Genomic DNA, 23,386 nt, shown 5'->3' on the forward strand with positions numbered 1-23,386 from the left:
AATTAGATTATGGTGATGGTTGCACAATTCTATAAACACACTAAAAGTCATTGTACTGTACGCTTTAAATGGGTGAGCTTCAAGGTAGGTAAATGAGATCCCCAAAAAGATGCTATTGTTTAAAAAAACATGGGTGAAGCAAGAGAGAGAAGAACCTGGATGCTTGCTCTGTGACCTGGGGGCTAGAGAGAGAAATCAGGCATTCAAGGCATCTCTGAAGTTGGGGTCAACAGAGCAAAGCTGGGAGGTGAATGGAAATATAGCCAGGTCTTCACACCCGACAGAACGTATAAGGATCTAGGCTGCAGCCAGTTCTTCCCTAGAAAAGCATGTGTTCATTTTTCGCAATAGTCGGGTTCTGCTTCAAAGCACAAAAATGATGGAGCGGACGAGGGGTCCCTGCCAACCCTTGATTCAAAAAGAACAAAATTCACCAAAGACAACAACCCTGAGTCACAAGAGAAGGAAGGAATATCTAACCACAACTGAAATAACTAATTTGAAGTGAAACACGAGACTACAGAATTGCAAAGATAACTACTGACATGTCTGGGAAATCCCAGCGAAAGCAGGAGGTGGGGGAGGAAAGAAGAGACTGGGTTTGCTTTGCACGCTTTCACTCACTATAGCCAGCCGGGTGAGAGAGCCCGTGTTACCATATTCATTTATTCTTAACACATGTCTTAACATTTGATTCTCTGCATATGTTCCTGAGCAGCAGCTGCATTATTTTTCATCGTTCTTTTTCAGGTAAGAAAAATGATGGACTCTCGATGGAAAAAAAAAAAAAAAGCCTATCAATGGTCAGCACATTATCATGTTGCTGTTAAGAAAACTTTGATGGAATGTAGGAACCAGGCCAAAGACTAGTATTTCTGCCTTTCTCCCATCTGCATCTGCAGTGAAGTCTTTAAACCATCTCATAGCTTGTTGAATACCAGCTTTTAAAAGGCAAAAAAATCACTGTATGTGGAAAGTCCTGTGCTCTTCATCAGGAGTGATGCTATCAGAGTAAGGACATATAGGAGAGTTTTATCTACATTCCTGATCCCACACTCCACAACTAGATCCATCTCTTGGTCATTATCGCTGTCAACCTGGCCCATGGCCCTCCTGCATGACAGTCATTGTATCAGAAAATGAGTCATCAGAGCATTCTCAAGCAAACAGTCAGCTTTGCTGACACAAAAGGATCTCCTTTCCATCAATGACATACACTATCCATCTTTCGGACCCAGTGGACTCTCTTAATCCTGAACGGAATGCTGTGTACTTCCTCAGGCAAACTGATAATCAAGAGGTTTATCTAAGGGGCATGCCCATCACTCATCCCTGGCCCCATTCTCTAGCCTGTATCCTAGGTCAGGTCAGATGTGAAGAAAGCTCTTTGCTTGAATACCAAACTTTAAGCTCCCTGTAAAGATGCCTTCAGAGAAACACGACTTAACCATATGCCCTCAAGACTGATCTTTCTATCTTCCCTTCCTTTCCTTCTTTCCTTTCTTTCTTCCTTCCTTCCTTCCCCATCTCCTCCCCTCCCTTCTCCTCTTCCCTTCCCTTCCCTTCCCTCCCTTCCTTTCTAGAGGGTGGTAAGAAGATTTTCGGATCTCTGGTATAACTCCGACTCTTCCTTGCCTTCTCCTTTAACACCTATACCTTCTTCATTACATGGTGTGTGTCCTTTGGACCCTTCTGAATCATTTTCTGGACTGTATCTTTTGTTGTAAGATACCTCAAAAACTCCAAGAGTGGGTAAGTAATTAAAATTAAAGTGATTTAAATGAAATCACTCCATCTGGTCTTTATCTGTTTTCTATCCAATTGCAAAAAGCAGTGGGGAAAAAGAAACTACCTCTGAGCAGCAGTTCAGAAACACAGAGGACCTACTCACAGTGATCACTGTGAGGTCTCAAAAGCAGGTCTAACCCCATCTTCCCCTTTTCCCTGGAAACTGAGCATAGGGTGGGGCTTAGCTGGTCAGGAGGCGCCTTCTCTCCTAGCTGGGGACATGTGTTCTCCAATCATGGTTTCAGAGGAACACTTTAGAGAGAGGGAGACCATTGTTTGTGAGAGCCCACAAATGTCTCGCTGCCTCTTTCTCTGGACCCACACCCCATGATTACGTCTCATCCCCTCGGTCCACCTAGGAGTGGCCATGGGGAAAGAAAATAGTCATTATTGGCCACAGCAGTCGATGCCAGACCAGGAAACCACCTTCTCCATGGGGAGGAATGGGGAAGAGGCAGGGGACAGCTCTGGGAGAGACACTGCACGTAGGTTAGAGGGCACCATGGGTGAGGCAGGCCCATCTCCTTCACTTCATCAACAGCTCTTGGCAGAATGCTTGGGCACACCGGGTTGTCCAATACGAGCCTGACCCATTCTTGTCAACTGAGGACAAGGGACTGGATGAGGCTGAGGTCCTTCTAGCTTAACATGCAAAGATGCTCATGTTGAACAGTGCTGGCCTGAGAATTTATACTTCACAGCAGGGCTCAGCAAACTGTGGCCTGCAGGCCAAATCTGTCCAGCCCCTGTTTTTGCACAGCCTGCAAGCTAAGAATGGTTTTACATTTTTAAATAGTTGGAAAAATATTTTTAAAAAGAGTAACATTTCATGACATGTGAGGATAATATAAAATCCCGAATTCGGTGCTCATCACTTCAGTTTCGTTTGTGCATAACCTCTGGCTGCCTTGGCATGTCGGCAGCGTAGTTGAACAGTTGCTACAGACAGTATATGGCCCGCCCAGCCTAAAATACTTACCTGCTGGCCCTTTACAGAAAATGTCTGCCCACCCCGGCCTAGAGAAGGAAGAGTGTTCTTCATGATGTCCAGGGTCCACATGGAGTGGACCTGCTGAAAATGATGCTTATGTGACTGGGGAGAGCCAGCCATGGCTCTGTGAGGGAGCAGCATGCTGCCTTCCCTGGGGAGTGTATGCATTCTCTATTCTCACACTGTTCTGCTATTCTGAATGCCTGTCCCTCTGCGGGAGGAGTGGGGTCCAGGCGGGGTTGGCATGGAGAGCCCCAGGAGAGAGAGGACACAGCAAGTGCACGGGACTGCCCTGCCCATAAGGTGAATAATGACGGAGAACTGAAAGGGGCCCTTTGGGGCCATTTGGGTTGGGATGTTGGCCAGAGGCCTTCTTGGGGAAAGAGAATGTTTATCATGCAGTGTTCCTTCCAAGAGCTGAGAAGCAGAGGGATCTACACAACAGAGTACCAGACAGGGAAGAGATTAATTTTGTGTGGTTACAGAAAACACATATACACATATACTACACTCCAGCCAACCAGACTGGGACAAGTTTCTCCTGGAAAGAGCCTGGCTCTTTAGCTGCCTTTCAGTAGAAGACCTATCCCCATGGGCCCTTCTGTTGCCACGAGTGACAGAGACTGTCTCCAGGGGTGGGTACCTGAAGGGTGATGTTGAGGGGCTGGAAATGACATTCCAGGTCATCCAGCTGAATGAAGTTGGAGGCATCCACAGACTCGCCGTACACAAAGGAGGTTGGAGACATGATTCTGAAAGAGGAAAGCATTTAATCCATCATCCTAAACCTCGGTCAAGCAACCCATGGTCACAGCTGTCCTGAGAACCCAAACATCTGTCTCTGTTTAATCTAGAACCTTGTTCCCTCCAGTGCCTTCACCAAACCCTTCCCTTCTGGAATTGTTACTTCTTTGTCCTATAAATGGACACAGCCAGACCTATGTTTCCTAAACAGAAGTTTCCAGGAATGTCTTCTCATCTTAGGTCAACTCCAATAAGCTACATATATAAATAGGTACTGGGATTACATTTCTAAAATGAGGAGGAAGACAATGGTAGCTTTGATTTCAGGTTTTGTTTTTTTTAAACTGGATGACAGAATTATACATGTTCTATCATTTCAAAAACATTTTGTGGACCGAGGAAGATTATGGCAAGTTTTTAAGAAATAAATATAAATGAATTATATATTTAACATCCTAAACCCCGCTCTGTGACAAATTCACTAAAAAATTTAAATTTGTCAGACTACCAAAACCACTAGAAATTAGGTATTAAAAGTTGGATCTGTTCAATGATAGCATTTTTCTTCAGATTTCAAACTGTGGCTACTGAAGATGTGATTAAGAATTCAAGCTCAGTCTGTAGTGAATGCTTATCAACACTGTCCATATGAACAAGCCCGAGATGAGACCAAGCCCGGACTCACTTAAATTCCCAAAGAATGGATTCTAGGTTAGATTCTAGAAGCTGCTCACGTGCCCAGACACAGTCATGTAAGATTTTCGGTACCAAGTCTGAATGGACAGAAATTCTACTTTCAATTTAAATGTATTATTTTAGAAACGTCATGAGTTCCCAGTGTTATCGGATGGCAAGAACTGGTTCGTTTAAACCAGCCTTGTTTTTATGTTCCTGGAAAGATCAGAGGTTGACTCATGTGTTTGATGGATGGCTTCACTGGGGGCTGTTAACGCCTCAACAATGAGGCTTCCTAGGGCCTGACAACAGGATCAAGTGTTTTCTACCCATCCTACATCCCTCCCCCCTCGGCCAGGGACAGGGTTTGGTTCAGGCTGCATTCTCACCATACCTCTGATGAGACAAGTAAATAAACCACATGGTTTAAAAATAGAGCCATGAACAGAGGCAATCTATGCTAATTTGCAAATATATTCCACTGATGCCTCCTGTCTGGAGAACGTGAGGAAAAGGCCCAGAGTGCAGGAAACATTCAGAGGCTCATTCCGGCACCCAGCTGCGTGTGAGCTACTGCAGAATGACTCCTTCTGCAACGTATTAACCTTGCTGCTTCTAGCCAAGGCTGGGACCCAGAAGAACTCGAAGAGTGAAAAATGAGAAACTGTGAACCCCCAGAAAGTTCAGCTCGCATTTGGGGCAGGGGTTCAATGGGTCCTCGTTTGATCTAAACTAATTGTGTGAATCCTTTTTCCACTATCAAAGAGGTATGTGCTCTGTTTTTTGAAGTCAGAAACAGGAACTGAGTTCTCATTTTCCCAGGCCTGGGCTTTGGCTGAAAATTGCCCAAGCTGTGTCGGGCCCCTGCAGCCTGCAGCCCTGCCTTCCTAGGCCAGCAGCACTGAGCAGCCGTGGACTTGACCCAGCACATGCTGTGCCCCGTCGTCCTCCCTCCCTGCCCACCTCCGACATCAGGCAGAGCTGCCACTGGCTCTGCAGAAGGGGTTAACAGAAACATGCAAGGCCAGCCCTGGCAGTGTAGCTAATCAGAAAGGCGAGCTTTTCTGCAAGGCCACCAGGGCCTTGGGAGACATCTGGCTGTAACTTCTGGCCCGGCAGCATTTGGCTGAGATTTGAATCCCAGGAATCATGGCCCTCTGGAGGGGTGGGTGCTGGGCATATAGGCACATAAAGGTGTACAGAATGCTCAAAGACATTCTGGGGCTTAGCCTTGTCATCAAACTTCTTGTGCCACCCAGCAGGTGGGTGGGTAGCTGGGAAAGGGGAGAAAACAAGGCGGGAGGAGGGCATGAGCTGGTAGCTAAAGCTTTGCCCTGTGTTTTCAAAGCTGGGAAGAAGGGGAACCGGGAGGCCAGAAACTCCTGGCCACACGTGCAAATATAAGAAAAACACAGCACTCCACCCTGGGGCACCTCTGAGATTTGGCGACCCAGGACCGGCTACTCACGCAGTGATGGACGAGTCCACTTCATGCATCAGCGGCACTGTCAGCATGAGGCTGTTGTCATGCAGGGACTCAGAGCGTTCCACGTTGCCACTGCACGGGAAGAGAGGGGTGAGTGCTGGTCAGTGCTGGCTACCCCGCAGCAGGCTTCATTGTTCCGTGTTAGACCTCAACCTGTCACTCTCCGAGGGCCGGCTGTGCACCTGATGCACCCTCGGTTCTGTTTCTGGTCCCTGTGCAGGGGCACGGTGGACACTCTGTTGTCTCAGTTGTGATCCCCTCCCAAAGATAGGAGTACAAGCAGTGGGCCGGGGAGGCGACCCCAGGAGACACCAGCAGGGAGTGGGGAAGAGACAGGGAAGGGAATGAAGGCAAAAAAGGCATGTAATCCAGGAGGTCAGTGCTCTGGGCAACTGAGTTTGGACTCGCTGGAGACATCTGGGAGGCAGCGTGGAGCACACCTCTCGGTCTTCCCATGGGAGGCAGGACTTTATCCACGACTGCTGAGATCTGCCGCTGGGGGGCAGGGAGCACGAATTTGCTGGCTCTCGTACTATGCACCCAAGATAAAGCCTCGGCAGAGGGGCAGGTGCTGGGAGCTGGGAAGCTGTCTGGGGGGTGCAGGGGAAAGATGAGTGCTGAATGGTAATGGCTGGGCACCAGCAGCACGTGCCCCTTCTAGAAGTGCTTGTTTCATCAAGAATGGACGGCAAGGTTAGGGCCCCGCAGCTGGGAAGGGGTTTGCTGGACTTGAGCTGCCATTTCCCACTTGGAGGCACCACCCGCCCTCCATGGACAGCCAGCCAAGCCTGGGAGAGAGGCCCTGACCAACCCCGTCATCATAAAGACCAAGGGAGCTCCCCTACAGACTTCTGGCTGCAGTACGTTCAGAGACAGGCATCGCCTTTGGAGTGAGAAAGCGGGAATGGGGACTGTTGGGGTCTTTCTCGAAAGGGGAGTGCAAGGAAGCTGCTGCTGTTGGGTGGCTGCTTGTGTCAGGCATACTGCACAGCATGGTCTCACCGGGTCCTCAGAGGGACCCTGGAACGGCGGGGGATTGCCTGCCTCTGACGGGAAAGGAGTCGCTCACAGGGATTAGGGAACTTGCCCAAGGATCCGTAACAAACCAGGTCAGTCAGACTCCCAAACTAGGGCTTTGTCATTGTGATTCCTTCTCCAAATCTGATACCAGATTTGGGAGGTTGTGGGGGGGGGGGGGGCAGGGAGGGGAAGGGAGAGGAAAAAGAGGAATAAAGGGAAGAGGAAGAGGAGGAGAGAGAAGACCTAGCTTCCTTTTACTATTTTGATACATTTCCAAGAAGACTGTGATTATTATTCCGTGGAAGTACTGCCTTGGGAAAAGACAGGGCCGTAGGGTGCAAGCTGCAGGAGCCAGCACTTCTAGTTGGTTCTACCACATGGCATGTATGTGGCATCCCAGTTGGAACCAAGTTCATCTTCCAGGGGTGGAATGTAGTGGCCCCAAGACCCACTGAGGTTTGGGTACAGCTCCCTGGCCCACTCCCTGACCCCCTGCAGAGTTCCTGCCTGCTCCCTGCCCTCCCACTGCCCCCACTGTCTTCCTCTCCCACCAGCAAGTGCTAAATGCAACAATACTTAAAGAGCAGCTCATATCCCCTCTCCTTCTTTCTCCTATTGTTCTGAAACAATGGTGCTCTGTGACTCTGACCCCTGACTCCTCATCTGTCTTCCGCATATGCCGGGACATCCATCACTCAGAGGGCAGTCTGCAGAAGCAGCAGGGTCAGGTGCCCACCTGGCCTGATTCCCTTGCCCTTCCTGCCCCAGGGGGGCAATAAAAGCCTGAGCATCGCTGCTAGAGGCAGATCAGAGGTGACTATGGAATGGATGGGCCTGGTAACGCCCTGGCCCGCTCCCTCCCCCCACCCCGCCGGGTCTGAGTAATTGGTTCCTGATGGAGGCACCACCCCTTGCCCTGCCATTTGTCCAGCCACCTGTGGCTGCTGGCAGCTCAGGCCCAACAGTCTCATCTGTCATCAGGGGACTGCTCCAGACCGACTGAAGCTGAAGAGTTGAGATACAGAGGCCAAACATCAAAAGGCTTCCAGCCACTCTGCAAGCTCGTGACTTGGGATGCGTTCCCATGGTCTGCAAAGCCAGGCTGCTGAGAGAGCTCTGGAGGACTGTTCAGGCTCAACTTTACGTCCTCCTAAATCCACCAGTAGGCAGGAGAGCTTCAAAGGGTGGTGACGGGGAGGACAGAACGATTGATATTTTAACTGTGGCTTTCAAGATAAGGAGCTTTAAGGATCTTTGTGCCAGAGCAGGGAGTCAAGTGCTGGGGGCCGCCCTCTGGAGCGGTAAGACCGGTTTTCACCAACATTTGGGAAGAAATGAGTGCCTGAGATATTCTGTGGCATGTTTAACATATAATACAGCTTCCTTACTGTCCATGATTCCAATGTTAGAACATTCTGCTAATTATTTAAGCGGCCAATACTAGGCGTCCCCTGATGCGACATAGCACTCTTCGTGCACATAAGGGGATGTTCTTGATTTTAGTAAGCGATTAGCATTTTCTTATGTGCCCAGCGTTGCATCTGATAAATAGTATGTGCTCAACAGAAGTTTGCTGGGTGGAAACGCGCCCCGTATAGAGCCAGGGAGTGCAGATGGTGTCTCTCTGCCTTGGCTGCTTATTAAGAATCACCTGATGCAACTATTCCACAATCCCAATGCCCAGATTTCACCCCAGACCAATCGATCTGAACCTCTGCAGGGTGGACCAGGGATCGGTGGTTTTTAAAGCCCCCCAGGTGACTCCCATGGGCGCCGCCGGCCGTGTGACTCTAACAGATAGCGCTTTCACCCTGGTGGTGTTGGCTCCCCCTTCTCTTGACACCACTGATTAGCCTTGGGCGGGGTTGGGAAGCAGGTGGAGTTTCCTCTTTCCCTATCACTTATTTCCTGCCCCAGTGTTCCTTCCCAGGAATATCGGCGGCCACAGGTGGGGAGGACCCAAGAGAGCACACTAATGGATCTGCCCAACCACAGTGAGTTTTCTGTGGGTCCAAGAAACAGCAGGAGAATTAAGGAACTTCCAGGTTTGATTGGCCATTTGCCTCCGTTTATGAAATTCAACAAGCTCATGCTCTGTGGGCAAACTGTTACATGCATCACTTCCCTCTTCACAAACTTTCTGCCTCTGGAATGTAGTGTGACTCTGAGGCTACATGGGCCTTCCATGGCCCAGCCCAATCTCCTCTGTCAGCCCATCTTCTGCTGCCCTGTATGCCCACCCCCCCCAGAGATGGCTCATGAATCCCCAGTTCCCCACAGTGCCCACCACCCACCTGGTTGTCACAGAGCAGGCTGACCTGTGTACCTTCTCAGCACTGTGCCTCTGTGTCTTCAGCCTGAAAACAGACTCCTCTGTTTAAATGCTATCTCCCCAAGGAGGCCCTTCTGGATTCTGGCAATGGGAATGAAGTCCACCTTCTCTACGCTTTCTATGTATTTCTGTTAGATCACAGTCATGTTTTTTTTTTTTTTTAAGATTTTATTTATTTATTTGAGACAGAGAGAACGAGAGAGAGAGAGCACATGAGAGGGGGGAGGGTCAGAGGGAGAAGCAGGCTCGCTGCCGAGCAGAGAGCCCGATGCAGGACTCGATCCCGGGACTCCAGGATCATGACCTGAGCCGAAAGGAGTCGCTTAACCAACTGAGCCACCCAGGCGCCCCGATCACAGTCATGTTTTATGTGAACGCGAATTATGGGATCTTGAAACAGGATGAATAAGAAATAACCAAGTCACACGATTTCCAAGCTTGCAAGCCCAGCCAAATGTGATCTGTGTTGAAATGCTAGCACCCCACGGCAGGCCACCCTTGCCACGCTCGAAAGCTGTGCAGGATTTCTGAGCTTGCTGGGCTGTATTTGAACAATCACGGCTGTTGGTATTCACGCCAACTTTTTACATATGCTTAGTGTGTGTTCTGTAACTTCAACCAGTGCTGAACTAAAAGCCAGAAAGCCATCAGCTCTGGAGTGGAAGCTGGATGCAATAACACAGGGTAAAGAAGGCCAAACACACACTGTGATGTGCTGTGCTCTTATTTTTAGGAGAGAGAACATTCTCCAAAATATTTGTGATAATGCTAAAAAAAAAAAAAAAAGCAAAATACAGAAAGCAACACTGAAGCCAAAATATGCGGTTGTGGCTGTGGATTGAAGGAGCTCTGATAATGTATGCTTCCAGCATCAGTCAGCCCCAAGGGAAAGGGAATCTTAATTCTGTGAGCTTTAAATAACCTCGAGCCTGAGGAAGGCCTCAAATGAAAACAAAATTAAAGAGCAGTGGGAGATGAAATCAGAGTTTCTTTGTGTCTGCATCCCACAGACGTGGCTGCAGGCCACTGTCGTGCTGTACTTGTTGGGGACCGACCTGAGCTTCCCAGATGCCCAGAGGGGGTACCTGAGGGCAAAGCCATTAGTGAGGGGCCAGAACAGACCACAGAGAACTGAAAGATGCAGGGCTTGGGAAGAATCTCAGTCCAAGACTCTGGGGAATTGGTGTTTTTGTGAAAATTCAGGAATCACTCAGGGGGTGAGTACGACAGTATGTTCGTTCAGATGCACATTTTGGCTGGGGTATAAGGGATGCCAGATTCAGAGGAAAGCACCAGATCAGGATTTACTACGGCTCAGGGCAAAAACCCGAGATGTCATATCAAGGATGTAACAGAGCTGAGAAAGGAGGATTTCTGAGAAACAGCTTTTAGAGAGAGAAGTGTTGGGGGGGGGGTGCGGGGGGAGGGTGTCCGCCCTTTAAAGCACACTTCAGGGCACCTTGATCAGCACGGTGGGGTGGGGGGTGCTGCCCAGGGAATGGAGGGGAGGACTGCTGGCTTTCCTTCTCCTGGCCCAGCGAAAGAGAAGGGGACATGCAAGAATCCCGGCATTTCCAGAGACCACCAGGGCAGAGGCTACTGAGTGGTGCCTATATGCGGAAGCCGAAAGCTGGTGTGAGGTGACCTTTGGTCCTGTCCCTGAGGGCACGGTCTCAGCAGCAGAAGTTGAAGGGGTGGGTGTCTGGCTGCAAGAGGCTGAGGTTGGAGGACAGGATGAGGGCCTCGCAGGCGAGAACCCCCAGCTGGGGGCTGGCTATCCAAAGGTAAGAGTCAGCTTGGAATACCCATGTGGCCCTGGGAGTGCTCCTACCGGTTAAGGGGAGTGAGCACTTTTCTATTTGACTCACACTTCCCACAGGACCTGCTGTGAGCCTGGTGGGGGGCGGTGGGCACTCAGGAGCTCTCCCAGGGGAATTGAGGGGTGGGGTGGCGGGACACAGCAGCAGAACCACTGCAGGAAAGCAAGATTGTTCCTGAGAGAGAGGCAGGCTTCCCTTCTGCAGCTCGCCCTCACCAAAGGGAGAAAGCCTTCGCTTTAAACCAAGTTTTGATGATTGCAGGGGACACCTTAATTATAGTTTTGTGAATCTGTTGTGACACTTGAAGTGATGGCAGAGCTCTGCATTACCCAAGAGAGACCTGAGAATGCACAGGACTGTCCTAGACCACCCCCCTCCCCCCAAGACAAGGAAAAGATTAATCCCACCAAGTGGGCTTAAAGAGAGTACAGGACACAAAAAAGATGCTTTGTGATTGCCAGCGAATGCGTCACGCTTGCCGGATGAATGGGCACACTCCTGGCTCCCGCTGACGTTATATATTCACTTGCTCATTATCTATCCCCCTGCCCCCAGCACACTCGCTCCCCAAGAGTAGGGACTTTGCCAACATCTTACACAGTGCCTGGCTTGTGGGAAGGGCTCAAACATTTGCAGACTGAATGAGCGAAGCATGCCTGCCCTGGGCTAGTTCTTCTTTCCTCCCCTGTAGGAAGCAGTGTGTTTGCCTCCATCTCTAGACTGAAGCCTTCTTGAGATGGTTTGGGATGCAAGACTCGCTCTCACTCATCCACGATCCCTCTCAGCCCTGGCCTGGTCCTTTCCCCGTGGCAATCACTTGATGATCGTGCAAGGGAGTGGGCAGAGTGGTCCAAAGCGTGACTCCTTGCTCTCTCTGGGGGCCAGAGACAGCTGAGCCAGTGCCCCTGCTATTCTGTACAGCACATCACCCCAACAGGCTGGCCCCAACCTGGCTCATCTGAAGAGTCTGGGAAATGGCATTCTTTATAATTCAGAATGTGGGACGAGGAGCTCCTTCTCAGCTCCTGAGGGCATTGTCCTCCTCAAAGGAAGGCTTGGGTTGAGCACCCTCATTTCAAGGGTGACCATGCTGGTGGTGGTGGGGCTTTAGTTCCATAAAGCTGAGCCCGTTGCTTCACTCTGTACCCCAGATCCTGAGGGTCTTTAGGTCTGAACCCTGTGCTAACCTTGTGACTCCACTGAACATCCTTCCCTGGTTGACTTTCAGCCCCTGGTTCCACTGGCTGCTCAACAAGTGTCTGGCCTTCCGGTTTCCCGGGCTCTATTAGCCATGCAGTTCCTCATTTTGTTTTCTCATCATTTTCAGTGGATCCTGCCTGACCTTGGCCTTCAGGGTGTTTGGTTCTGATCTCCAGACCACCTCTGGGATGGACTTAGGATTCTTGGCATGAAATTTCCTTTGGAGGTTAAGGTAATGACAGATAAGACACAATAACTGAATGCAATGCATGACCCTTGACTGGACTCTGGACCCGTGAAAAAGGGGCTGAAAGGTCACTGAGAAGACTAGAACTACTGGAACATGGACTATAGAGGAGATAAAAGCATTGTGTCAGTGTTACATTTCCGACATCTGCTGTGCTGGTTATTGAAGAAAATGGCCTCATTCTTAGGAAATGCACACTGGGGTCCTTATAGGAAGGACACGTGATTTCTGCAACTTACTTTCCAATGGTTTAGAAAAAAAACTATACATTGAGAATGATAAAGTAAATGGAGGAGAGTGTCAGCATCGGGTGAGGCTGGGTAATGGCTGCATGAGACTTCCTTGAATTATGCTTTGCAACATTTCTGGTAAGTTCAAAACCGTCTCCAAATAAAAATTCAAATTACAAAAGTAGCCTTGGGTATCCAACCTACACCGCAATCAAAGTTTGCTTCTTCCTATTCACCCACCTAACTTCCTCTCCTTCCATCCTGCTGTCAGCCGAGCGCTACCCAAATGGCACTTCAAGGCGCACGTGGATTCTGGCTGGTGGAGGCAGCTGATGACCCCTAAGGCCCTCCCGTGGCTTGAGGCCACAGTGGAGACAGAGGGGCAGGAGTACACTCCTGAGGGTAGAAGTCACCCTGCACGGTCCCCTGCCCTAACTCTCCCTCCACCCACAAAGCGTCCAGGACAAGCCCTCTCTCGAGGAGCATGTCTTGGGGCCTCTGACAACAGCCTTGGCCCAGCCCTCAGGCTGCTGGGCCCTCTCCCTGCATCAAGGAATGCAGCCCACAGAGGAACTCTGTGAACTAACCAACCACGTGAGCTTGAATCAGAATCCTCACCTCCCCTGGTCTGTCTCTCCTTGGCTGTAAAAATCATTACCTCCGACCGGGATGGTCCCCAGTCCCTCCCAGCTCAGTCCAACCTGGCTAGCTGCATAAACACAACTGGACAGACGACAGCCCTGAGAGCTCCCTTCCCAGCCAGTGCTCTGGGGCTCTGTCGCTCAACTGTTTCTTCCTCCTCAGCATCCGGAGCATCATCAAAGCGTGACCAGGGAACGTCCTTTCCTGTTCCCATAAATCAAAAAAAAAAAAAAAAAAAGTAAAGCTTCCCCTTACCTCTGAGCAGTAATGATGAAGCTAAGGACTTCCTCTTCCCCAGACAGGTGGCTTGTGTCAAAGATCACGCTGAATTCGTACTAGGGGAAAAGAAAGTGACATCTGGCCTCAGCAAGCATTCCACACTTAGGAACACCACCGTCTTCTGCAGTTTATGACCTCTGGAAGCTCATTTGCAAGGCAAGCTTTATTTTTTTATGTGTATCTTTCCAGTTGCCAGGCCAGAGATACAGCTTTAGCAATAAAACCAAGCCTAGAGCGTGCTCTGTTGAGAGGCACGCTATTTTTCAGCAACTGAGGGTCTCTAGGAAGTGATATGTTTGTCTCTTAAACCAGGCCTTTCTAAGTGTCGCCCCCACACCATCTTCCTAATGTCTGCCACACCTGCGTACCATATCACCTATGTCATTTACTGTTACTTTCATTGCTACTCTTTTTGTTTGAAGACTGCTTTATTTTTTAAAATTTTATTTTATTTAAATTCAATTAGCTAACATATAGTGTATTATTAGTTTCAGAGGTAGAGTTCTGTGATTTCATCAGTTGCTTACAACACCCAGTGCTCATTACACCACACGTGCCCTCCTTAATGCCCATCACCCAATTACCCCATTCCCCCACCAGCAACCCTCAGTTTGTTTCCTAGAGTTAAGACTCCCTTATGGTTTGTCTCCCTCTCTGATTTCATCTTATTTTATTTTCCCCTCTCTTTCCCTATGATCTCTGTTTCATTTCTTAAATTCCACATATGAGTGAGATCATATGTCTTTCTCTGACTGACACTCTCACTTAACATAATATCCTGTAGTTTCATCCACGTCATTGCAAATGGTAAGATTTCATTTTTTTGATGTCAGAGTAATATTCCATTGTGTATATATACCACAACTTCTTTATCCATTTATCTGTCGATGGACATCTGGGCTCTTTCCATAGTTTGGCTGTTGTGGACATTGCTGCTATAAACATTGGGGTGCAGGTGCCCCTTCGGATCACTACATTTGTATCTTTGGGGTAAATACCGAGTAGTGCAATTGCTGGGTCATAGGGTAGCTCTATTTTCAACTTTTTGAGGAAACTCCATACTGTTTTCCAGAGTGGTTGTACTACTTTAGCAGGAAAATTTCTATCATGAGCACAGATGGGAATCAGGATCACTTATCAGTAAGAGAAGGTTGTCATAAAAATAAATGAAAACAAAGCCCCATTGCATTCTGTGGCCTGCTGAGGGCTCTGAGCCTAAGGTCTACTCTATTTTGATAAGAGGGAGATTAGCAAGAGCTAGGGAGGTGTTGAAGACAGGATGGCACTATGGGAGACTTTCTCCTGCATGTGATCCGGGAGAAAGAGTGTTGAATAGGTAATAACTGTCTCGCTGTTAGAGTCAATGTTGTTTAGTGCAGTGTCCATGTTTGGCCTAAAATAATTTAAGGAGCGGCCTACAATCATCTCAGGCACTCCCCGTGGTGAGCATCCTATAACTTGGGGAAGACTGCCCTGAGCAAATGGTTTTCACCATGTACACACTGGGCATGTATGGGAATGTGGGAGGGACCCCCTGGTAGGGGTTACAGGGCCAGGCTTGACCACAAACTGAGTATGTGATCTTGGCTAAGACACTCACACTCTTTGCCTTTCAATAAAAATTAGAGGATGGACACAATGCTTCTTAAGTTCCATCAAGCTCTGAGAGTCTGTGATTATTTAATATCTAAGTATTTGGGTTCCTTAGTGACTAATGCTAGGCACTGGTCTACCTTTGCAACACTGGATTCAACTGCACTAAATGTGGCCTGAAAGTAATGAACGCTGACCCATCAAATAGAGCGGACACCGGACATCGCTCTCGAGACAGAAATTTCTGTTGCTGCGGGGCTTGTCAGTCGCCAGGGAGGGTGGGGACATAGAGACAGGACAGGAAGCAGAGCTGGAGGACACAAAGGAAGGGAAAGTCAAGGGGACAAGAGTCAGAACTGGCAGGAGATCTGAATCAAATACTCTAAAGACCCAGGTGAGGTGAGAAGCCAAAATCGGAGAGGGGGGCCTGGGAGAATGGAAGGTCAGAGACTGGGCAGGCTGGTCGTGAGAGACAGAAACAGATGGCCACCAGAGTAAGCTGACGATGCAGTCATGAGGCTTAGCAGGCCGGCTGCAGCCTGATGAGCCACAGGGGCCGAGGCACAGGGCAGGGCAAGCTGGGCGTGGACACGGGTGGTCCCCGGCCCTGCTGGGTCACTCCTTGGGCTCTTTCTAGGGACTCAACCCTAGACCTCCTGCCTCCAGCTTTAGTGTTGCTCTGGTCTAAACCTCTGTATGTGGGAGGAAGGTAGCGGCATTACCGAGCTGGGAAAAAATCCAACTTTCCAACGTTCCTACTTCCGTTGGTTCCATGACTATTTTGAGAGTTAATGACTTTTGACAAAATTTAATGCTCCAGAATTCAACGTGGCTTTGTTTTCACTGTATTCATTCTTATGACTACCCTCACTTTATTGTAAGTGATCCTGGATCCGTATGTGAGAGTGATAAAATTTTCCTTTTAAAATAACCTTTAAACTAAAACTAGAAGACACACCTTAGGTTTGATTTGGGATGTCGGCTTTATTTTACCCATGAAATGGCAACTATTAATGTTTTTCAATTAAGTCTATTTTCTGTTGCTGAAAAGATTTCAATGAAATGTGTGTGTGGAGGTGCCACGTATGTTTCTAAGGGCAATAATGTCCAGGGTTCAAGGACATTGAAAGGTTCCTAAAAGGGTTAGGAATCACGGATGTAAGAGCCATTGTCATTTGGAGTAGGCACCTTCAATGGGGCTGAGGGGTTCGAGTGATTTGCTAGGAAATCAGCAAATCTTCTTTCTCACTTGAACATTCTCACAACTGGCTTGCAAAACAGCCACGAGGTACTGGGACCAAAATGCCTTGGAGATTAAAACAAGTTGATTCTGTGACATAGGCAGGAGAGGAGGATTAAACTTTCATTATTTTTTTTTTAAGGGGGAAAAAAGTTAGACAAAGGAATATGAAATTTCCTTCAAATCATAGCAGGAAAAATAGCTTCCATTTCAAAAGGCAGACCTGATCTTTTAGATTCTAGTTTTGCTTCCAACAATCACATCTTCTATGTATCTTTGCATATCCTTATAATACTGGCACATACCAGAATGTTCCATGAACGTTTGAATACACTGGACCGTATTATTGATTCAGCTTAGAAAATTTGGCTCCGTATAAATACCAAAGTGAGTCTAATTTCTTTTACTTTAAAAAAAAATGAATTGCAGTACCATTATTTATGTTTTAAGAATTTTAAGAGGTCTCTTCAGAAAATTGTGAGTGCCCAGGGGAGTGATAGTCAGAACCGTAGGTCACTAGCCCAGACCACATTTCTCCTATATAGTTGTACTCACAGTGGCATGGAATGTCCCAGAGAAAGCTTTTTAAGGAGGCCAACCAGATGGTGCTTGCCAAAGTACCAAGGCCATGGTGCGTCTCTCACATTTGGGGTATGTCATGTGGATCAAACAGGAACAGCATGTGGGGAGGGCCCTTGTGGAGTAGTAGATCGCAGCCCCCCTTGGGAGCTAGACAGTGCCATTGTGCAAGGCAGGGGTGGGGGTGGGGTTGGGGGGATAGAGGAAGGCTGGGGGGCAGGGTACAGCTGACAGGGCAGGTGGCTGGTGGGAAGGGTTGGGGGCCTGCTGCAAAGCAAGTGTCCCATCTCTGCCCCTTACCTTCGATTTTGACCTCATGAAAGGAAATCCCACACTGCATTTGAGGAAGTCTGATTCGAGCAGTTCACAGGAAATGCCCATTTCCTCCTGAAAGAGAAAAAGCACCAAAGGATGGGCTGGCTGCGTGGAGACAAATGTGTGTAAGTGGCCTCCACAAGGCAAACTGAGACTTCAGCAGATGCGGTCCTTCTTTGGGGAAGTTCCCAGATAATATCATTGTTGGCTCGGGTGGGAGGGAAGCCTGCAACCAGGCTGAGTCCCCAGTCCTCCTCCGGCAGCCCACCCTTCCCATGGGCTCCGTGGGAAGCCAGGCGTCCAGAACATTCTTAACTAATGTTTCGGCTCTGAACCCTGGTGCTCTCCTGTTGAACTGGGCCAGGCTGCATGTGAGCCAGATGCCTTCAAAAGTTTGGATGAAAGACAACCATGTCATCTTCTTGGACACTTTCTCCTAAGCCCACACTCTAATCCTGCCTTTCAAGATCTTGCTAGTTTAGGAAAGACAAACTAAGAAAATCACATCAAGGAAAATACAGGGATTCTTTCCTTAGCCCGAGGTAGTGAGGGCTGAGCTGGTCCCCTGCAAGCCTTCCCAGGTACAAGAGCAAGGAGAGGTCTCCTAGTGTAGTCTGCTGAGGCTGGACTCTACATACAGCGGCACGAGAAACCAGGACAGGGGTCGTGGGGGACTGCTGCCTTTCTACCTGGACACGTGGTCTACAACCAAGGTCAAAGGAAAGCCAGGAAGCTCTTCATGACCCACAGGTTCCAAGTTACTGAAGCCAAATCAAGACTTCCATGTTGCAGATTTTGGAGAAGGAGAAGCCACAGAACTAGCACTTGCTGAGTATCTAGAAGCCAGGACATCAAAGTTCAATGAGGTCATGTACCTTCCCCAAGGTCATTCTTGGTGGACTCTAAAGTTGTTCCCACTATCAGGAATACTTTTCCTCAGTCCTCCTTCCAAGGCTTACTTCATGCATCTTGGCCCCAAATCCTCCTGGGTGCCAAGTTCACACACGTAGTGTGGAAGCGGCACAGGATTCAGAATGGACCCTGAGCTTCTATGGGGTAACTGAGTCAGCATATCACCTACTCCGATCAGCGTGAAGGGCACAGGTCTGAAAGATGGTAGTTCCCATCCTTGAAGAGCTCATAGCTTAGAAAGAAGAGACCTCCCAGCAGATAAACAGACATTTACATGGAAGTGTGAGGGGCTGCTCTTGGAACCTAGAGGATATGCATCATCAATTTCAATAAGGAAACCAGAGGATAACTTCTCAAATGCTGTCTCAGGACCTGCATGTCCCAAAGACTGGTCCTAATGATTCATTGTGGGGGCTTTGTTCCCATCTCCTTCCTCTTGTTCCTCCCTGCAGAAGCAATGTCCACAACTGGCCCAAGGAGAAGCTCCTCTAAATCCTAGCTAATCAGCTTGTGGGCATCAGGGGCAGCGAGCCCAAGCCTAGGTGACGTTGGCTCTCAGTTTCACATCCGTCATGGGATACAATTACTCTCAAGAGCGTCCCAGCATATATATAAATTACATGAGTTCTCAACTTAGTTCTAAACTCCCTTTGTGAAGTTCCATACCTCACTGGAAATCCCTTTCAAACCAGGAGAGAGGTTTTCCATTCAAGTCAAAGGTCTATCAGTTCTTGAAGTAAAGATTCATTGCTCTGAAGACTTTTTTAGTTTTTGCGTGGGTGTGAAGGAATGACTGTGACTTCAAAAATTTGCTCTGGAACTTGAGAGGACCTCAGGTTACTTGGCTTTGGCTTCAGACTGCTTTTGATTATTCAAGAGCTGCTGAAATTACTTCTTTCTGTTAATTCCAAAATGCTAGAAAATAATGCACAAGCCAGCATTTATTGCATTATTCCGAGTCTCTCTGCCACCCTAAATAGTCTACTAGAGATTGCAGAATTCTGGTTGGACCTTGGTGGGGCTAGGCAGAGAGAGCAAAAACCACAGACCTCTCTAGGATAGAGAGTGCTCAGTGGACGATTCATGACTCACACACTCCTGGTGGTGCTATAGGAAAGGATGTCGGGCATCACCCTTCTGCCGCCTGTCAGCACCGATACAGTCCTCCTGGGGTTATTTATTCCTGTGCTCCACTCTCCTACTATAGTTGTGAGGTAAGCAAACACTACGGTTCCCTGTGTGGATGGTGTGGGTGCTGGTCCTAGAACCCCTTTACCACATGGGTTTAAAAGCCCCCAGCTGAATGGGAGCCGCTTTGCCTGGGGTGGGCGGGGGAGGGTTACAACACCCACCTTCAGAAGCATTCTGAGGTTTGACATTCTTGGATTGACATCCCTCTGCCTCCAGGTAAGACTGGCTCTGTAGTGAGGTTTAGGTTCCAGAGCCCCTGTGGGATTAGGCTGAGGCAGCCTCCAGCTGACAGCACATCTGTTGGGTTCCTTCCTCTGCCCCCTTCTGCTCCCTTCACTCCTCTTCTTTCCAGAGCATTTCCCTAGTAAGCTGCTTGCACAGAAATCCCCATCTCAGGTTCTGCTTCTGGTGAACCTGACCTCCTACAACACTTTTTATAGCTGAGGCTCCTGGCACTGAGAGCTACTGGAAAGGACAGGGCGTTTGCTCCCAGGTGAGGAACGACAGTGGAAGGGGAACATCACATGCTAATAAATCTTTTTTAAATTCACACTAACCAAGAGAAAGCTTATCTAACTGTAGTTTATGAAATCTGGATAGCCAGGCCCATCAGGGGAGCAATTTACCCCAAAGCAGCATCAACATCCTCTTCGTTCCGGTTTCACACCAAGCCCAGGGCATAACTAAAAAACAGGCTCATTATGGAGCCATTCACACCCTTGGCAGCCAGGCAGGCAACCTTGAAGGCACAGAGAGACCCAGTGAGGCTTCAAAGTAGTGATCTCTTGGGGGTTGCCTATTACTTCTGCCAGACACTTGGTGCCCACCAGGAAGTATGTGGGAGAGGTTCCAGACATCAGGCGTCTCCTTGGCTCTGCCTTTTCCCATGTCCCAATCATTGCCTATCCTGAGTTTAGGTTAGAGAATGCAACTTTATCATTGTTGCAAGACTTAACGATGATCGGCTCTCAGCTGACTGGGAACACGGACCAGTGAACAGACTTCTGATGACCCAATTCAAATACAGTACAATCTACTGCAGAGGGAAACTAAGACCTTGCTGCAAAAGAAGCAGACTTCCATGAAATCAATGAAAGTGATGATGGAAAACTGCTCAAGCCACACAAAGCCACTGATAAATCTGGATCTGGCTGAGTTAGATCACTTATCTGATAAATATCCCTGGATGATAACACTTTAAGATGCTTCCAAAGATAAGGATTTAAATAAAAAAGATCAAGAGAAGCCTTTGGAAAAAATATGCCTTTGTAAAAATGACCTTTTGCGAGCACCTGAATGGCTTAGTTCGTTAAGCCTCTGCCTTTGGCTTGGGTCATGAGCCCAGGGTCCTGTACTGAACCCCATGTCTGGCTCCCTGCTCGACAGGGAGCCTGCTTCTCCCTCTCCCTCTGCCTGCAGCTCTGCCTACTTGTGCTCTCTCTCTCTGACAAATAAATAAATAAAATCTTTAAAAAAAAAAAGATGCTAATAAAGCAAATAAGCTTTTGTCTTGGGTCTAAGAGATCTTTGACATTATAATTCCAATGTTACAAGAGCTGTTAAATGTAAGATAATATAAACTTATTTCCATATTTCAAGTAAATGTCCCAATCAAATCTTAAAAAAAATTTTTTACTATGAAATTTTGGATCTTATTCTAAGAAGATTCACATAACTGGCCTTTTTCTCAGTCCCGCTTTCCTTGGCTAACAAGGATCTCTAATACCATACAATGCTATCAGGGCTTCTCCCTGGAGATGGAGTGATTCAATTTAAATGAAATTAATTTCTTTTTAACTGACACACATTACTCTTAGGATCAGGAAAACATCAATGAACATTTTCTCGAACATGTGATGAAAAGCATGCTTGATTTAGGCACATTCACCTCTGTATCCTCAGTGCCTGGCACTGAGCCTGGCACTTAGTAGCTCCTGAGTTTGCGCTTATTAAATGAATGGGCCTTGGCTGGTCGAGGATTCGGATGAAGGGACTGCAAGAAGCAGCTCATTTGCTGGTCTGCCTGGCATGGGAGATGCTTGCCTTGGCAAAGGCCCCCTCTTTTCCAGACATACCTCAGCTCTCCCAGGCCCGGGAGTGTGGCCAGTGGAGCCAAGCCCCAGCCCTGTTCGTAACGTGCAGTGGTTGACAAGAAGAATCAGATAATGAAGTAAGGGAGCCCCGTTGGCCTTTGGACTTGTTCCTCCCAATCACACAGCGTTTGATTTCATTCTGGAGTGTGCTTTATTTGACCACCAACACAGTGCTCTTTGGGAGCAACAAATCTGCAAAATCCGGCAAGGGCTCAGCGCCAGGAAAAGTTTGAAATTTGACTTCTCATTTTTTAGCTTCCTCATGGGTTTGTCAAAATGAAGAGGACACACATGTCCCCATGTCTGGCAATTTGGTGTTCATCTAAGACCCCCTTCCTTCATCTAGGCACTAGAGGTGTGACCCCTATGAGCTGGTAAGAGAAGCCTCCATGTTTACTCAGTGAATACAGAATTCGGGTAAATTTTGGAAGCACTTTATCCCCAATTCTCTAATCAACTGAGGAGTCAGAGGTGAGCAGGGGTCCCCAATAAGCTGGCCCAGGAAGAACAGAAAGATATTTCATTCCCAGGAAATACTTTATTGTCCCCATTCGACCATGAGTCAGCCTGAACCTCACCAGAAAAAAAATTCCCGGAGGGGAAACCTTTGGGACAGGGTCCATGAAATTCCTCCCCATGAAGAAAACCACATGAGCTTACAGCATAGAAAGTGCACAAGTTAGCGTCCCAGCTTTAATTACTGGCTCAGGTCTGCAACAGCTATGTGTCGTCAGGCCAACCATTCTTTCCTTAAGCCTCCATTTCCTTACCTGTCAAATGAAGTCATAACATCTGCCCTCTAAGACTTTGTTGGCCTGCTAGTGCTGATGTCTCTAAGGATGGAATACACAGATGGCCCCTACTCGGTAATGGCTCACTACGTGCCAGGTAGCTCCTCTGGGTGGTGCCTTCCCTTTTGAAGCCCTTTTATAAGGAGGAAACTGGAACACAAAGTAATTATATCACTTGCCCAGGGGTTTCTAGCTGGCAATGTAAGAATGGATCAGAAGGGGCTTGGGGTGGGGAAACCAAACAAGGAACAGACAAAGTCCCCTTTTCCCTCCTCCACCAAAAGAATCCATGGAAACTAAGCCTGAAAGGTGGGGAACATCACTCAATGAACCAAGAGCAGCCTTTATGTAACTTAGAACATATGGTGAGTCTAATACGGATGCCCAATACGGCTGATAGCCTGGCAAGGCTGGGTCAGTGGTTACAGACCTCCTGCCAGATAGGTGCTGCAGCGGAGCAGTCCGAGGGAACCGGAGATGATCACCCACACACATGGGGGATTTGGAGGAATCGGGCCAAGAAAGCACTACAAAGCAAGTTCCTTTCTTAAATTTTGTCAAAACCCCGTTTGGAAGCCAAGGCCCAGACTATGCTGGGTTTGTTCTTTCCATGCTTAAAAAAGTGAAGCAAGTAGGAACTACAGTCAGGACAGATGTTTGAGATGGATGAACCACTAAACTGTTAGAGCAAAATTCTCCTGTGACATGGAGTATCAGAATTTGGTGAGTGCACGTTAAGCCACTCTGAACCGATCACAGGCAGGCACAGAAGGAGCAATTATCTGATCAAAGGCGAGTCTTCTCCCCAACAGTGCTCGTGGTCTTAGAAAAAAAGTGTTCTGAAAGTTTTAAAATGAGTAAAAATACTACATTTTAAAAGCCAGTATGAATTAGAAATGAGTTGAATGGACTTATTCCTGTAACATTCCCTTCTTGGCGGGCTCTAAACCCTGTTTAGAGCTAATCTCTATATTTTCCCAAAGTGCAGACAAATAAAAACACCTCCCCCAGTGCTGGTGATTGCTCCCTTTGGGACCACAGGGATACGAACTTGAGAATATAAACAAACAAATACAAAGAAATCAACCAGCTCTTACTGAAAAAGCCCCAAATGAAGAGACCAGTAAGCCATGTCTTCTAAGGCTGAAGAAGAAATTATTTGATTTTCACCTAGGAAGTTTGTCCTCCTGTTAAATAGAGGCAATGTCTTATTCTTGG

The 23,386-nt window shown here is 48.0% G+C and overlaps 1 protein-coding gene across 3 annotated transcripts in view; it reads right to left on the bottom strand.

Annotated features, from left to right (window-relative positions):
• Positions 1 to 23,386, bottom strand: part of ITGA9 (integrin subunit alpha 9) — a 344,586-nt gene that overhangs the window by 69,428 nt on the left and 251,772 nt on the right. For all 3 annotated transcript variants that reach the window (XM_045904051.3, XM_045904049.3, XM_054504511.2), the window contains 4 exons: positions 17,167 to 17,253; positions 13,431 to 13,510; positions 5,667 to 5,756; positions 3,423 to 3,531 (listed from right to left, as the gene is read on the bottom strand). In XM_045904051.3, the coding sequence (XP_045760007.1) occupies positions 3,423 to 3,531; positions 5,667 to 5,756; positions 13,431 to 13,510; positions 17,167 to 17,253 (366 nt within the window). The remainder of the gene's footprint in view (positions 1 to 3,422; positions 3,532 to 5,666; positions 5,757 to 13,430; positions 13,511 to 17,166; positions 17,254 to 23,386) is intronic.

Source organism: Mirounga angustirostris, unplaced genomic scaffold (genome assembly GCF_029215605.1).
Source record: "Mirounga angustirostris isolate CCGP_5_RB_7025 unplaced genomic scaffold, mMirAng1.0.hap1 SCAF_1, whole genome shotgun sequence".
Taxonomy (NCBI): Eukaryota; Metazoa; Chordata; class Mammalia; order Carnivora; family Phocidae; genus Mirounga; species Mirounga angustirostris.